At 33.5% G+C, this 18,689-nt stretch overlaps 1 protein-coding gene across 3 annotated transcripts in view; it reads right to left on the bottom strand.

Annotated features, from left to right (window-relative positions):
• CDH8 (cadherin 8) overlaps nt 1-18,689 on the bottom strand; it is a 125,044-nt gene that overhangs the window by 14,408 nt on the left and 91,947 nt on the right. For all 3 annotated transcript variants that reach the window (XM_085234901.1, XM_085234902.1, XM_085234900.1), the window contains one exon: nt 12,894-13,011. In XM_085234901.1, coding sequence (XP_085091027.1) covers nt 12,894-13,011 — 118 coding nt within the window. The remainder of the gene's footprint in view (nt 1-12,893; nt 13,012-18,689) is intronic.

The following is an 18,689-nucleotide window of genomic DNA, read 5'->3' as shown; positions in this document are numbered from 1 at the left end:
AGTGGAATACATGGTATTAAATTTCCAAACAAAACATTCCAGTTGCTCTCAGGAATACTTGTACACCCTGTAAGCATTATGAAAACCTGACATAGCCAGAAACTCCAAGCTAGTATACACAGGTTACTGAGGTCCACAGGAACATATGGTAACGTCTGTAAATTTCAAGACCCATACCTACTGTAAGACCCTAACTTTACATACATGCTATAAACACCATAGCTAGGAAAGAAGAAGGAGAGAAAAGATGCCAGCATTCGAATTCTACATCACAGCCATGGAGTTATTACAAACTCAATGTTTATATTGATAAATATTATAAATCTGCAAGCTAATTTATAGCATTAGTCCATAAGATCTAGAATTTTCACAGAATCAAAGAGTGTTTAAGCAGGGCATCTATAGCAGGAGAGTGTCCACATGCCTTTTAGTATCCCCAATGATGGAGATTCTGCAAAAAGTAAAGACTGTCAGTCACAGTTGAAATACGCATGCAACAAAACAGAAAAAAAACGTTCAGTCATTTTCTTCATATGAATCTGAGGATTTATAAGGAAAAAATCTGTAATACATCTCCATGCAAAGAGAAAAAGTTGTATATCACAGTGAAATTGTTTCCTGTTGTCTTCTAATTCATGATGAAGAGTCTGCCAAAGCACAAATGAAGTGTATAGGCAAGAGCTGCAGTAAAAATATGAAGCAGGGTCATGTAATAGCATCACAGGAAACTGGGCAATTCTACTGCAAAGGAGAATGCATCTTAATATACCAAAACCAATTATGATCATGAAAGAAGAGTGCTGCAGTGCAAACGGAGAGCAGAAAAAACAACAGATACTTCGAGAAAGATAAGTTTCCTTACTGTGAAAAAAAAAAAAAAAAAAAAAAAGAAGAAAAAAGATCAATAAAAATGAAGTTAAGTCTAGAATAAGCCAAGTTCTTTACACAAAGTTTTGAAGCAAGTGGTTCTGGTAGACAGATTGTCCTTAAACCCCACAAAGTTTTTAGCAAATACATCTGTGTGTTAGACAAGCACAAAACAAAGGAAATATGTTATAAGACATTATTTTTCTAATTAAAAATAGAAAATGGTTGCACAAGGACAGAAGCTGTGGGATAGATAAAGACAATGTAAAAGGTGACATATGGTGTAGAACTGAGTTTAAACCATCTTCCTCTGAATTTAGTATTCCAGGTTTTCAGTCTGGTCTCCGCTATTTCCTTGCTTGAGCTATAGAATCACTTTTACATGTTTTCAAACTGGAAGATTCAGGAAAAAAAAAAAAAAAAAGACACATCACGCGCTCTTGAAAATCTCATTCCTTAGTGATCCATAGGTAGCAGCCAATGGGTGCTATTTGTCATACGTGAGCATCAGAAAAACATTTTAAAAGAACATCTGTACTGTATGCATGGCACAACAACAAACACAGAGATTATATAACTAGACTAGTAGCCTACAGAGTACAAGCAGAGTACTTGCATCATCATTCCATGATTATTACTAGTGTTCCTTTCTTAAGTTTTGTGACTGCAATGCCTAATACCATTCATAACTACGCATAATACTTTATTTCTTATTATAGAATGAAATCTATGAAAAAATTACTGTAATATAAAAGTTGCTCCACAACATAGCCCTCAACATACAGCAAATGTGAAGTTTATTTACATGAGCACACAGTTAGAGGTTAGATGAAGCTAAGTGGAACAAAAAGAAAAAAGAAAACCAAATACTCTTAGGTCTGATAAACCTAAATAACCAAAGGGGGCTTTGTCTCTTATTCCTTAAGGCTTGGCATGTGAAGCACTGGCTGAAATGTTTAAAAATGTCACTGCTATATTTTCTCTTGCTAGAGAAATACAGCTCTTTGCTAAATAGTCATCTCTAAGGGAGTGATGGTGAAATGAAAGGGTATGAGATAAATGTGACTATAGGAGACAAAATCAGGAGAATGCACAGACATAGAGTTCAAATAATAATAAAAGTAATAGTCACCTCCTATGAAGAATGACTACAATTCAAATAATTCCTTCCTTCCGATACACCACTTGTGTAATTGGTTCAATATGGGATGCAAACTGGAACACATTCTTATTTCTTTTAATTCACATTAAACTGTATTGCAGTAGTTTATCTAAACAATCCTTTAGGCTAAGTGTGAAAAACGAGTACCTTTTATCTTAGTGGAGGAACCATGTGCAAATAGTCTGCATGCTTTATATTTTCTGTATGGTGGGTTTATTAAAATTCAGTTTTATAAAATGAGAATTTCACTAATTAGTGGAAATCTTTAATAGTTAATAGGTGATGTTTTCCTCTTATGTTATTTTAATTTTTAGCCTTTTTAGATTCTTGCTGTAGTGGAAGAGTGGGTGTTTTTTTAATCTTTACTACAGCTGAAACTTTCTAATTAATCAACAGGATAAATATTCAATTAAAGTAAATAATAAATTAATTGCATTTTCTCCTGAACAGAATGTATCAGAGCATGACAGAACAAAGTATGCCATAATGTGAGCAACCAATAAATTTATGAAGTTCAAAATCAGGAAGAATAGGGTTTTGTACTATCATTACCAATTACCTACTTAGAGAGAAAATGCATACATTCAAAACAGAACAGAACAAAACATAACAGTGAACTGAAAGCTAAAATAACAAGGTTATATTGTTTAGATGGTGAATATATTTAGATATTAAGATGATGAAAGGGTAGGTTGATGTCCTACCGGAAACTTCAGCTCTAGGACATCATTATTCCCATACAGCGAATTAAATCTATCTGCACTGCAGGAGGTGTTTCCTGCAAAAAATGTGGAAGAATAAGATCTATCTACAAAACCCAAAGTGCTACTTTGGCAGACGACAGTTGATTAAAATTGTATGAACTTCTCTCCAAATATTCTACAAGCAATTAATAATAACACAACCAAAAAACACAAACAACCAAGAAAAAATACACAAGGAATGGTGGAGAGGATTGCTCCCACATAGTCTGAGTTCTAAATGACACAATTCATTTTGGAGATTTTAAATATTATCTTCAACAGATCCTGTGATTTATTTTGGTGAGAAAGATATTTCTGTTTTATAAGAATCTTATATTCTCAATGCAAACTGTCAGCCAGCAGAAGAGATACTTATATCATTCAGAGAACCTATTAATCCTACCCAACATGACAAATGATGGCGCAGAACAATTATGCAGGTTTCTCCTCTCACTCTCACTTGATTAAGACCTGTGCATTCAGAAAACTGATCTGCCTGCCCATGTAGGACAACAATTTGGCTAATTCTCCTTACACGAAAGCAACATGTATGTTAGAACATTTTTGAATGTAATGAGATAATACTAAGCTTACTAATCTGCATATATAATCATAGTTAGAACACTTGTGAAATGCAAGGAGCCATGTAACTGCTGTAGACACTGGAAACAATCTGTCTAAACAGATATTACCACATTAAAAAGGGTGGAACTTGTTTTCCAGCTACTACATGCATAAATTTTTGTTCTGTCTTATTTGCTTGTTTAAGAAAAAGAAATAAATATAACATTTATAATGAAGCAGTGAATTGAGAAGCAAGAAGGAAGAGAAAGAAAATTCCATTTTGATATGCAAAAATATTTCACAAAATAGGTGTGTTTTGTGTCATATTTGACTAGAGATTGGTGATTTTAAAAAAATTGATGTAGATAAGAGAAGAGGTAAATAATGCTATGGAATACCTTTAAAGTCCTAGACTGTAACTAGTCATGTTTTTTTTTTTGTTTGTTTCAAGAAGTTATGTATTACAGGAGCCTTTAAAAATTCCAGAGAGCTGGTACTGTGAATCTTGCTATTGTCTTGATAAATCTTTGCTTAGAAGTTTTGTAGTTAGTAAGGACAAGGCCTTTCTTTCTGATAAGTACTGCAGTCTTGAGACACTCCATTATTACTATTATTTTCTCCACTATATTGCTGAAATTGTCATACTGAAGATTTTATTTGTATCTCTACTATTTCTTTCATCCTTCTACATAATCATTACTATAATAGTTTTATTTTTGTGCGAATTATCTGACCAAAATCTTTTCTTTTGCTTTCATAACCTTTTATCACTTGCTTTTTTTTTAAAGTAATGTCAGCGCTGCTTACCTCCCTTTACTTTTGTTGTGAAATTAAAGAAATAAACTCAAAAAAGATAAGTATGTGACACCTTCTGGGCATGATGAAACTCCTACAGCAGGAAAATTCACAGCTGTCCAATCCATCTCCTCATCATGAGTAAGCACTGTCATACATATGGTGCACAACACTGACCTCAGATCTTTCTCATTCACTTTACATCTGGTTCTTAATTAGTTTGATTTAAGAGATGAAACATAATTGATGCCTTTGCAGCATTATGTTAAGAGCAGCACAATTAATAAAGTACAAATACGTGAAGTAAAAGTCACTCTGGTGGTGTATATGTAATGGTATGCGGCATATATACTCTATTATCTTGTGTTTCATCACTCACATTTTCTGTTGCTTGAGCTGGGTCATGTTTACACAAGTGTACCGAAATATCTACCTAATTGTGGTTGATTCATAGGATAAAAAAATGCTTTTGCTGCAAGGATATGATGGTGTGGAAATGAGTCTTACTTTCCACTCTGTATGTATAACTCTTCTCTAGTTGTAGAAAAGTTTACATTTGTGAGGATTGGAAAGAAGTTGTCATCACAGAGATAAACTAAAACAGCACTGAAAAGTTAAACAGCATTAGGAACAGAACTGCTCCAAGAGAAATGCATTGCCAGCAACAATACTGTGAAAGTACAGATGTGCTGGAGAACACAGAAGAGCTGAGGAAGAGCCTAAAGATGCCTAAAAGCGGACAATTGGCTTACCAGATGGCCCCCTCCTTGCTGGTTCATTCATCAGGTTGGCCTTTCCAGTCGAATGAAGACTTGGTGGATCACTTCTGGCTTAGGGCGGAGGAGAGAGGGAATCTGTCTGTCTGGAGCCCTGCATCCTGAATACAGGAGAGGAGTGAATAAGGTTTCAGATGGACAGAATAGGCAGAATGGTCAAAGCGTGGAGGAAGCTGGTAGCTGAGTTAGCCTTTGAGGAGCTGATTCTATTTTTCTGACATACATATTCAGCTAGAGTAGCTATGTGCACCAAGAAGAGTTCACCTCTTTTTTAGCATATCAAAGTGGTGAAAAGCACATAACCATTGTAAGAAGGTGTAAACCATCTGGATAAGGCTAAAAAGTATGTTTGCAGAGGAACTGCACTTATTCTTCACCTGCTCTATGCTTCTAATTAGACGGGAATCCAGAAAGAGCAGTGATCTGCATGCAAGAAGAAAGATGGGAAAGACAGCAGAAGCAGGTGTCAGTGAAGGAAGTGGCACAAAAAGAACTGGAGTAGAAAAATGCTGGTTTCCCATCCACATTAATGTGGATCACTTCAGAAAATAACATCACATCCTTCTATGCCAGCAAAGTTGTTTCAAATAGCACTCAATTGATATTCAACATCAAGGGAAAACAGAACATCAGAGAACAACAGAACACAGTCAATAGTGATGATAGTAAAGAAAGAAAGGGAAAAGTAAGCAGAAAGCTATTAGCTATAAAAGATATACACTGAGAATATTTTCACTGGCATTCTTAGACTAGATGGGACTAATAATATTCCACCATGGAAAATACAGCCTTGCTAGGACTGCAAATTGGTATAGTTGAAAGGAGTTGAATACATTACTTGAACAGGAATATGAAATCATACAATGGTAGTGGAAATGCATTGACTATCTGGAAAGACAGAACTTCTGAGTGCTACTGGAATGCACTGGAGTCCCGTGGTAATATTATAATTAACATAAAATTCCTCTACTCTTCTAGCATTTTAGAACACTTAAAGACTTATAGTACTGAAATCCACCTGGTTTCACTTATTGCTATATCATTAGCAGAAAGGGCTCATCTTTTTTGGTCATTAAACTTAGTCTACTACTTGGCAAGTTAGAATTCTGTCAGATATGTATATAAGAAAATAATTACTTTTCCTACAAAGAATGACTTAACGTATTTTCTGATCCAAATCAGTTTCAATATGGCCAATTGTCTAAGAATGAAGGAATCCAAAGTTTAGAAATATGGAACTGCATTTCCTCTGTTGTAAAAACAAATTATTCTAGGGACCCAAATCTTACAACCTAAGGCACAACAACCTGCCTAGGGAAAGTATTTGCACTGGCTGAATATCACTTCATGAACATTAATGGATTGGAAGCTAGAATCTGTCCTTTCCTGTCAAGCCAGGATCTCTCTGTCTGCCTGCTCCAGTTGTGAAGGAGGTAAGATAGCACAGTGTTTTCTTACCACCACACCACTGGATGACAATTATTACTTGCTTTCCAGCATGTAGACCAAGAAAGACTTGAGACATTTTTCTTTGAAAGGTGCTTGGATTCTTGAGTGGAATCTAACTAGTACATCATCTATCGAATGTGGTAGTTGGAGCCAATAAGTCACATTTTTATTTTTTAATCAGAAAGTTAATTATGTATCCAAAAAGTATATAAGAGCTTTCGGAAATACAATTTCACATCAGAGTATTCTGAGTTGACAAAACTAAAATGTTTCATGGAGCTTCACTATCCATTATATTTTTTGTTTTGGTAAAACGGAGACCTTTGTACTCAGAAAAACATCAACATCATCCTTATACCTTTCTCTTTTAAATTCTGTAATATATCATTTATAATAAAAACAGATTAAAGTACTTATAAAATCTTTCAACCAAGTTAAAATAGAAGTATTTTAATAATTTGATATTAATCAGTGCATTATTCACTAAAAATAGAAATAATCTCTTATCCTCAGTTTATATAAATGTTAAACTTTGCTATTTACATAGTTCCAGTTTCAATACCATGCTGAGGAAAAAATTGATAGTATGATATTTATAACAACATTTTTTACTCTATGAGCAACTCCTGGAAGAAACACGACCTGTGTCTGTGGATGGCAGACCCTGGAACAGAAATGCCAGATTATAGAGCAGTTTGTACTTGTTGTTTGTTAATACATAGGCATAATTTATTTTTAACTCTACTACTTTTACAATGGCTATGCAAAGTGTTCCCTGTGATTTCCACTGACAAAACTACACCTGTTAAGGGAGAGGTTGATCAATACTGTATCTCAGATTATGCAACACATTCCTTTATAATTTTAGCTGTGGTCTTTTAAATGCTATTCCATGCCACTAAAACTGATAGAAAAATACTAATAGTTTGTAAGAAATATCACTAATTATTAATTTTACATAATTTTACGTAAGAACGTAATTTGGTACATTTTAAAATCATACTTTGAAAGTCCAAATATTTATGTATAAAAAATGATGATGATAATTATACATATCAGAAATGTATAAGCATGTGCTTTCCCTGGAGAACTGCCATCATGAAACATCCTCTGGCACGGATGGCAGCTGGGCCATGAAGTTTCCTAAAGCTCATGAAAAATTGCATGAAACTGTAAAAAAAGAGAGGATTTACAGCTAATATCCAAGGGACCATATGGATGCTGTTATTCCAGATGCTCACTGTACATCCATCAAGAAATGATGGGTTTAATGATGTCTTTGCTAAGGCAATTTGTACCAGAGGTCAGTGGGTTAACTTTGAAATTGGGCAAAGTGGAAGGAGGACAATGAAATAGTGGTGCCACCTCTTAACTCTGAGGTACGTATTTGGAAAGAAAAGTCAATCAAAACCACAGAAGGCACTTTAGCTCGAGCTGAGACAATGGCAGAGAGACTTATGAAGAAATGCGAAAGGCAGGGAAAGAAACTCATTTTAGCATGAGTTACTCCCATGGGAACAAAAGATTTGCCCTCCAGGTATGCATTTGACAGACATTGCTAAAAATATTTTCAGGAAAAGATGTGGAAAAATTCTAGGTTTTATTGTATTAAAAACACAGTGATATAGAAGTAGTTTCAAAAATTAATCAGTTTTTTTTTAATTATTATTTAGAATATCAAAAAGAATGGTTGCATATATCATGCTCTCTGGCTATTTCTGAATAGTTTAGAAACTTTTTTTTATCAGTAGTAAGGAGGTGATGAGAAATAGCAATTTTTGAATAAGATGTGCAATATATAGAAAAGAATGCAAGCCAGTTAGTGACTGAAGTTATTATAAAACCAGGTTATTTCCTTTTAAGTGACTGACATTTTGCCTACTACTTTCAAGACACCACAGATCAAATGACAGATTAGACTTGCTGGATGGTAAGCACAAAAGAAATGGACATTTAAACATGAATAGTCTTGGAGCTGTTATAGATATCCTAAGCATTATAGCCTATGCATGGCTGAGAATAAAGTTTGATACAGAGAATCAATAAAACAATTAATCACTGAAGTATATATACTGCTTCAATAAAAAATAATAATAATACTAAAAAGTCAAACTAACAATCTTTTTTGTTTGTACTCCCAAAAATCAAACTGGCCAAAATTCAGAGCTCAAATCTCCAGACAGACATTGAGTATTTTGGTTAGAGGACAGGCTGATTACTTACAAAGCTACTGAAGTTTTGCAGGACTACAAATGCATGCCATTAAGATGGTTTGTAAGGGTAAGGTCTGCCCATGTTCCAAAAAACCCTGTGGTTACTGCTGCCATATGAGCCCTAGTTTTAGGTACATAATACCACATTTATACAGTAGTGATGCACCATTACTTCTGTCAGAAGAGCTGCGCAGCAAAGGCACCGTAGAACATTTGATTCAGAATTTATTCCATTAGGAAACAGAATTTGGCATGAGAAAAATGGAAATGCGATGGAAACATCTTTTGGGAAAAACTTGAAGTCATTTTATGGCAAAGATGTATTTGCTAGCTTTTGAAAGTAAAAATTGCATTGGCAGCATATCAAAATGTTTATATCTGTGGAAAAGCTTTTAGTACAAAATTCTGTTCTCACTTGAACAAACTAAAGAAACCATAAGAATAGTAGGAAGTGAATGCTGACAACAGGTATTGCTGTAAGCATATTGTTTGGAATGCAGGAGACAATCCATCTACTGGCATTAGGTTTTAGGTTACACTTTGTGAAGATTACTCACCTTATAAAAACAATGTCAACAAATGCTAATTCCATTTCTAGGGGTCTCATTTCAATTTTCTGATGCCATAACCATACAAAATACTTAATAGTCATTGAATTCCCATCAGTTTTTTTGTCATTCATTGTGCTCCTACAGCTTTTCAGAAGGGTTAATTACATTCAGCTATGGATTCAATGACACATTGCTAGAGTACATCAATTCTGTCTAAACATCAGATATTTTAATCTGAAGTTTTAGATTCTTGCTGGTTTGAATTTTGTCAGAAGGACTACACAAAGCACTTACTCTCATTTTTCCCACTTTTACTTCTACCTACTGGCACAGCCCAAAGACAAGTGAAAAGTAAATGATCACTGTCTGAGCAGGCAGTCAAGGCTTTGATATGACATAGACTCACAGGTTTAGTCACCTGCATTAGCACAGAAAGTATTACATGATTTTTCCTGTTGCATTAACTTCTTACATTTTTACCACAATTTTATTATTTCTCTCCTGATGGTATTGAATTTTATGCATCTGGCAAAATAAATGAGCATCGTTCCTTGCATACCAGTTTGAGACAGTAAGTAGGATCAATTGATTCCATATTAGTAGCTGCCTATTTAGGCAGGGCACAAAACCTAAGAAAAACTATTCTGTAATAGACATTTGAGCTGGGAAAAGAACAGGAAGAACAGATCAGGAGCTATGAGAAATAAACACAGCTGAGAGATGATCTACAGACATTTGATGAGATGTACGATGACAGTTAAACTTACATTTTTACATTACTTACTTCGGAAAGGCACTACAGCCTCTACGGTTCTTTTAGGACATCCTGTCTACACAGAAGAGATTGTAAATATGCAAGTTTAACAGTGGAAACAAAGTAAGTATGCCAGTATATCAATTAAAGGAATAGATTCTACTACAGTCATGGGGTAATTTCTATAAAATAACTTACTTTTAGATGTGTTTTTTTTTTTTTTTTTTTTTAATTTTTGTTTCTGATGAAGATACACCATTTTGTCATCCCAGTAAACATATTTGTTAATGACAAAGTAGTTTATCAGAATATTTGTAGTATAATTGGGCAGCACAGTTAATTACTGAAGTATCTTGTGAATTTGCCTTGAGGCAGTCTGGAAAATTTTAACAACAGAATTATCCCATAGGCAACAAACTCAATGAATTAATTGTGGTTATGGCCCAAATAGCAGAATAAAATTCCAAAATATATTTCTCTTAAATATTCTTCTGTATGAAGGATGGAAATAGAGCATTAGTCTTCTTCCCACAGAAGAAGCCAGATTGCATAGTTTGTATACTATTGCCATCGGATAAATAATGTCATTATTTCATGAAGTACAGAAGTAATTGCCAAATGCCACAAAACAACAACAACAATAACAACAAAAACACAAAATAAGAATCCAAAAGGGTAATACCATTTCAGAAAAGCTCTTCAGGGGTGTTTTTGTTTACCTCTGCTCTGGAGAGAATTTTGTAGGAAGGCAAAACATGAAAAACAATTTAAATAAATTTTAAAAATCATTAATGCTGGCAAATAAAAGATTGGATTTCTGTATTAGATTTCCTGAGATAGTGGGATTGATCTGTAAGATCCATAAGAAGATATCATTTCTTCAGCAGTCATCATAGTAGTCTCTAATGCCTTGAAGAAATCCACCGGGAGGCCAAGAACATGGGAGGAAGGCAAAGCTGTGAGGAAGATGTGAAGAAATTTGCCCACCAGCATGAGAAAATGTTTTTCAGTTCCAAACCTAAGCAGCTTGTGCACTGATCTAATCCTCAGAAAGACAATTCTTCAGAAATCAGAACAGGTTTTGTTACAGGCATTTCCTTACATAGCATGGACAGCCCATATATACATTAGTATGAAAAAGGAGAATTTTGACTTGTCACTTCAGTTTCCTTTTTTTTTTTTTTTTTTTTTTTTAAAGAATAATGGACTTTTTCAATACAAATAATTGCTCATGTTTATCTGGCAGATATATGCAATACAAAGATATGACCAAGTTCAGTCTTTAAGTGGCATAACTAAATAATTTATTAGAGATTTATTATATTTAAATGACAAGAAACCTCATTTCAACCAAATTATACCCTGATTTGGATTTGACAGGAATACCTGATTCTTGTGGGAGATCATGTTCTATCATCAGCCATAGACTGAATCACTTGCTGAGCAATCTTGATAGAAAAGGGTGGTATGTGTAGAGGAAATTTTATTAATGGATACTGAAAGATTAAATCAGAAAAGTCTCTTCAAGTGGACTTTTCCTTTTGGGAGATTTCAGCTTGTTGTTATAAAATTATTTACATATTTAACTGATTAAAATGCATTTTTTAGAACGCTGTACAGAAAGGTTCCTCACTCCTACTCAGGTCAGGTGCGCTGTGACAAGAAGTAAGAGTGAGTCTTAAATGTGTAACAGATTGGAAGGACAAAGCTGATTAGTTATGTGAGCTAAATATTTAAACATGATGAGGAATGCTAAGACCTTTGTTGACTTTGTGCAAAGCAAGCCACCTAACATTCAGGATGCTTAATTCAATTTATGTTACACTACTGATGATTATGAAATGAATTTCGAAGAGAATTTTTAATCTTCTGTAAATGCAGAAAACATTGAGACATTTCCCACATGAAGTACAGATATAAGTAGAGATATACTTAGTGAATGCTGCAAGAGAAAACATCTAATGAAAGGAAAAAAATATCTGTATATATTTAAACATTTTTAAGAATTTAGGTTTTTACAGTAGCATTTAAAAATGGTGCTGTCATTCTTCTTCGTTGGAACGGCTAGAATAATAAAAATGAAAGCAACAGTTTCTTTTTATTTGACATTTCATACATTACTCTTACACCTGTGCACATATGCTGCATAAATACGTCTTATTATAACAAGGAGTTCCTTAATTATCGTTGCATATAAGAGAAATAATAGATTGAACTTAACTAAAATTCCCAGCTGGATAACATTTATTTTAAAACAAAACAAAAATCCAAAATGGAAAAACTTTTTTGAATATTCACTTAAGTACAAATACATAAAGCACTGTTTGTAGCATTCTTGTGATTATTCCCAGCTCTTTCTCATATGACCTTTAAGTATGCGTGTGTCAAAAAAAAAGGATCAGTCTAAAGCCACTCTTTAACAATATTAAATGGGTATTTTTTCCATTGTGCATGAAATTCCACTTCTGTAGTACTACAAAATGGTATCATGCCCTTTCAGAAGAGCTCTAAAGCACAGTGATACAAAGTGCCCTTCTGGGCTTTGATGACTTAGCAAATTCCTCTTTCTAGTAAAAATGCTCAACTGAAATACTCTGGAACCTTTATGCAGACAACAAACAGGCTTAAAACGTGTTTCTTTTGTGGGATTTAATAGATATTTCAATTTATTCTCCCATCTACATCCCCGTAAGACCATTTGATGATATTTATCAACAGTTTCAGATTTTCATTTTAGAGTTTATCTCTGGAATTTCAACTTACTAGAAATACAATTGATCCTTTAAAATCTTACTTAAAGCAATGAGCTGTTTGCTGGATCTAAATTTAGTATACATTATACTTTCTTTTTATCCACACTAAATATACCAGGAATGGTGTAAAAGATGTAATTAAGGTACCATTAAATAGATTACCTACATTGATACCGCCCAAGGAACAAACTGGTAAAGAAATCTGAAGTTAACCAAATAATTCAAAACAGTTATTCAGGTATATATTACATGTATTTTATATTTACCTTCATTTTTCTTGATAGTAAAATTTGGATTGTTGACCATTTCAGGAAGAAGACTATACAAGAAATAATGCCCATTTTTAGGATCATCTTTGTCAACAGCACTGACAATCTGAATTACCTACAACAGAAAATAGTTTCATAAATTCACACTCAATAAACATACAGTATTGCAAAGAACATTTCATTCTATAGGACATATTCTTGCTTCTTTACGTGACAGACTAAAACTGCAAATGTATAAGCCTGCTAGGCTGTTAATGGTGTTAGATTAAACATTTGGAAAATGGAGAGTAGATCTAGCACATTACATTGTTTTCGGAAAGAGGTGGTAGAGAATAAGGAGAGATGGGTACATAAAAAGGGGCAGAAAAACTGCTGAAGTTTAGGCAAGTAATAAATTATTATTCATTAATAAAGAAGGAGCAGAGTGTTTCAGAAACACTGTATTTGGAATTTTGAAGAAAATAGGATTTTTTTCTTTAATTTTAATAAAACCTCAAGTATTACTATACTAGGATTTAAAAAAAAATTTTTTTTTTTAATATTATTATCAGCAAATGATTCCCAGAATAATGCAGGATAGTAGAGTTAGAAGAGGAATGAGCTTGGATAGGCTGAATTCCTCTGAATAACTCTCTGTGAAGTACCTTGTATGATTTATATGATCAACCACAGCATCTGCAATGTATGTATCTCAACTATCTGCACAAGATCATTGACATTGTTCACCTCCAGCACTACTCAGAATGATACTGCAGTTGATCATCTTCAAATCATACAAAGCTGTATGGAAAAAGAAAGGATGAAAAAACATTTTAAAATAATCAGTAAAATTTTTTGATATATATATTTTAATACTGTAGTGCAGTTGTTTTCATTCCATGTGATTTTCTATTGGAGTAGAAACAAAGAAAACTATGAATCTATATCCAGTGTTCAGACACGAATTTCAGTGGTGGTTAGTTCATGCTAGATGGGGTTTATTAGACATTTAATGAGAATTATTGAACTTTGCCATGTTTGTTGAGTTTAACATTTTTTTCTTCTGTATTTATTTCTGTAATGACTGAAGTAGTTTACCAATAATTTCTTGGACAATTAATTTCAAATTACAAAAAAACAGTACAAATTTCATTTTTAAAGATTAGAACAAAAAATGTAAACAAATTAACATACTTCAGATTTTCAAAGCTTCACTAAAAAATGCTAATAATTATTTTTTTTTTTTACTGCAAGAGGAATTATGACTATTGCATTATGTTACATATAAGATAGCACTCAGTACCACACTTTGTCTTCTATGTTCTTCAAGTTTCAAAGAAAGAACAAAATCTTATTAGACAAACACAAGGACTAGAATCAAAACATAAATATTTAATATTATGTATGTAGAAATATTTGAGCAGGTTCTGATGTAGGGATTCACAATGTGTAGGATGTTCTAGGAAAAAATCCAAGCTGTGAATTCCTTCCTTGCCAAATAATACATTCTGGACAGGGCAGATTTATGATCAAAAAAGTATTGGAAAAAGTTTTTGATGGTTTAAATACGGTTTTTTTTTTTTTTTTTTTTTTTTTTTTTTTTTTTTGTTAACTCTATCTGCCAAGTTTGAACCTTTGATTGTCGTGATTTCAAATGCATGTATTAGAAGATACTGGGGAAAAAAAAAAATAATCAAGCTTTTGGTTAAAGAAGCAGGTCTCCAATTTAATAACTGCATAATGAATCCTACAGACCTAGGATTTCACCTAGAGCGTGATAAAATGTAACTGGCTGAAAAACTGTATGCAGACATTCCATTTACAGGTGTGGAACATGCTTGCTCCTTGCAGACACATATGGTACTGAAATAGCTATGTGTGTCTGTCTCCAGGTTGGGACTAAGTACCACAAATTCTGCATCCTAGGTAAGTACAATTTGGAATGAAATTTCAAACAAGTAGTTTTTAGACATATGTTTTAGAATTGTTCAAGTTCTCAAACACTGCTAGTATATGGCAGCATAAAGGAAAAAGGAAAATGGCACAGTGAATTGCACTTAATAGGCACAGTTTTTCCAATGGTTTTGCAATTTAATCTTCACTGTTTACATGAGTGTTAATTCTTTCTTGCATTATTCTGACTGGAAATTTTCAAGAAATAGAATCTGAATATGTATATATATGTATATATCTGTGTATATTGTTACAGGAAAACCAGATATACCTCAATCTTTCCAAAAGTTCCCCTCACTGTTTACCAAATCATTTGTTCTCTAAAAATGCACAAAACATCATGTGCAAAAGACAAGCTTAGTGAAATACTACAGTTGTTGGGTTACATGCACACATAAAGGAATTAAGAGTTAGTGTTCCCATAGCAACCTTATTTCTTTGCGTGCTTGCATTAACACGAAGGTTTCAAAAAAAAAATAAAATAAAATAAAAAATAAAAAAAGGAAAAAGCATAACTCCATTGACATGAGTAAAGTCCAGTGCTACTCATGACTACATTCTAGTATGCTCATGAGCATGATTTACTGGTCACTGCTGTGTAATCATTTAATGAAATAGTATTTAAGTAATACTCCAACTCTTGACTTGTTCATAACATGGTAGAGAAATTTCCTGGGCTGTTCTGCCTTACTTTTTACTAAGATTACTTTTTTTTTCTCTCCATGTAGTAGTGGACAGAACAAATGTTTGTTCTATATAACAAAAATGATCAATAATAATAACCAAATGAGAACAGATTTTTGCATTGCTTATCTCTAAGCACTGGACTGCAAGTTTCTATCTCTTTAGCTGTTCAATCTTGAAATTTCTGAAATTATCCCATATAAAATTTCAACTTTGATGTTGTATTAAAAATTCATGTATATATTTGATTCTGTACATATACTTACTGGGAAAACAGTAAATGAGCATATTTTGCTCAACAAGCAACTCAGGATTGAAATTAATAGTTAAATGATCCCCTAGGACAACTCAGCATTATAGTCTGCAAATTTGTGTTGTACTTTTACAAAGCCACTGTGAAATAATACCTATAAAAAGATTACCTGCATAATGATAATGAATGATGTAGAAGGATAAATAGAAAAACAAAGTTATCACCAGTGTTATCAATGCATTATAAATACCTACGTGCGACTAGTATACATGGTACTGTTTAAAAGTCCTTCCTTGTGATGCAACTCACAACTACTTCTAAATATTTCCTAATAATTAGTACATTGTTCCTCCAACTCTGAAAACACTTCTGAACTGACAGTATTGTACATGATTATTTCTTAATTACTTTACAGGTCCATAATACTATGAGCTGTAGATTCATGATAGCATTTTTACTTTACTTTGCACCTAGAGCCAACTCTCTGCAAGGATCTACAATGATCTATCTGAAGATGTCTAACAATAGAAAAAGCCAATCTAACAAAACAGATTAGAAGAACTAAATAAAATTGACAGAGGCTGAGAGAGAATTCTATTCTGTTTTATACTGCTCTAGTTTACACATAAGTTTACACTCTGGTACATTACTGCCTATGCAATTGAAGTGCTTGAAATTCTTGCACCTTAGTTTTGAGGAAACGGCAGTTTATTGTGGACCTGAGAACAGTGAGCGAGGAACGAGCAAAACCATGAATGTTCTGGCTTTAGTTAGTGACTTGTGTGAAAAAAGTAACAAATGGAGAATTATGAGCTGCTTTATTGCTAAATTGGAAGTACTGTAACATTATGTTTAAGTCTTTTTTCCTAAGGCCGACAGAAAACACTTATGACAACTTTCCTTTGTGTGCAAAAATTTGCAAGGAGCACATGAGAACAGAAGAACACATCTCCTCCCCCCCACTTCCACTTTGCTCTTCATCATCTCCTACTGGCTCTACCACAGTTACAGGTAGGATAAAACAAAGCATACACATCTGGTAACATTATACGTCAACAGTTTTTAATACATTCTGTCACATCACAGGCAGCTGCACTTGCCAGTTGCAATTATACCGGAACCCAAAACAGAACACTTAAGAAACTGAACTGGATGGTTCAGTCAACACATGTAGGGGCTGCAAATAGGGTTCCATAAAAGGTTCGGATATAATTCCTTTATGTTGATTCAAATACGATTTAAACTTATATTAATTTCATAAATGTAAATATATTGAAATACGAAAACTTGATTGTGCCCTTCCTCTACCTGTAATATTTCAGTTTAAACTTTGGAGAACTATCCAAATTAGGCTTTTGCTCCTGTATGAAACGGTATTCCTTCTCACATTTTGTAGCTGAGACATACTTCATTTTTGGAATTCTACATCTTGACTGATTAACAGGATTTATTCCTATATGAATATAGAGAGAATTTGAATATAAAACACTAAGCAGAAGAAAAACTAATCCAGTAGTGCAGATACTAAACCCTTTACAGGAGCAAATAAATTTTAAATGACAAATTCAGAATCTAACCTTGATTACTTTGGACTGGTGCATACTTAATGTTCTTATAACTTCATTTGTTTAAAACATTACATTGCAGAATTGGTGTCACCTCATCCATGATCAGCCAAATACTGAAAAACCACCTATAAAGTTCACACAAGAATTCATGCTCAACAGACATCTGCCATCAGAATGAGAGCATAAGAGGTGATGGTAAATTGAACATACAGCTTACACAAGTTGTCCAAAAGTGCTTAAACAAAAGCCACTTTTATGAGGTTACTCCCAATCATCTTTTATTTTTCAAATAAAAATTTGGTTTTATTACAAAGTGAAAGTGTTGGGAAGGTTTTTCAAGTTCTTTAAGCCATCTGAAGGCTGATAAATATATTCAGAATACAATATGCAGCTCATCTTTCTGAATTGAAGAAAGCTTACCCAGTTCTGGATTAAAAAAATTAAAGTATACTCAGAACAATTTAGGATAGCATACAAAACAGAACTATTCAGCCTCTGAAATCCACCTGAGCTAAACAGAAACCCACTCTGAGCTAGAGGAACTTCAGTACCAACAGTAACATAAGTGTTTCCTGAGAAATGTCTGCCCATAAGGGCACATTCCAATCTTTTCAGTGGGTAGAAAGAATTCTTATTTCTTGAGTGACACATGTTTGACACCTTTTTATTAAACAAATAAGAGTGCTAGAAAGTTAAATCAACAGTAGCAATCCAGCCTTGGTAGAGGTAGATTGTCATATACTACAATAGAGTTGTCATTTAGTACTAGTAAAAGAAAATCATTTCTAACTCTATTGTCAGGTAACCTACTTTGGAAAATAGTGAATTCAATGCCTAACACCCACATGAGACACAGGAATAGTTGGATTAACAAGTCTAGTGTCATGCTGTCAGCTGCTGTTTATTTAAATAAAATGTCACAAGCCAGAAATAAATTAGAAAGTTTCAAAACAGTGAATTGCTGTAACATGCTGTGTTTCTCAAGATGGACAAAAGTTAAATCTTTATTATGCTGCTTTACTTTCTAAAAGTCTAAACATTTTCTTGAATTTTTATCTTGCAGTTTATTTGGCATATGATATATTCTTCCCTAAATCTGTACACTTGTCTACAAAATAAATGCCTTTTAAGAAATCTGCTTGATTTCCTTTGAAAAAGGCTACACAGGTTAAACCTCACTTTTGAAGTCTAGCTAGGCATATTTCCCTTGTAGGGTGCTGTATACATTTCTCTGCTAGCACTCTAATTTCATCAAATTATGAAGCAAATAACCTGCTAAATCAGTTTTCTTTTTCTCCTCTGAGATATAAGGAAAATCTCAAACTCAAGTTCTCCAAAACTCTGTCCCTTTTTAGA

The sequence above is a fragment of the Meleagris gallopavo genome, chromosome 13 (genome assembly GCF_905368555.1).
Source record: "Meleagris gallopavo chromosome 13, MGAL_WU_HG_1.1, whole genome shotgun sequence".
NCBI lineage: Eukaryota > Metazoa > Chordata > Aves > Galliformes > Phasianidae > Meleagris > Meleagris gallopavo.
The sequence above is the reverse complement of the archived record's forward strand: the minus strand, read 5'-3'. Positions and strand labels throughout refer to the sequence as shown.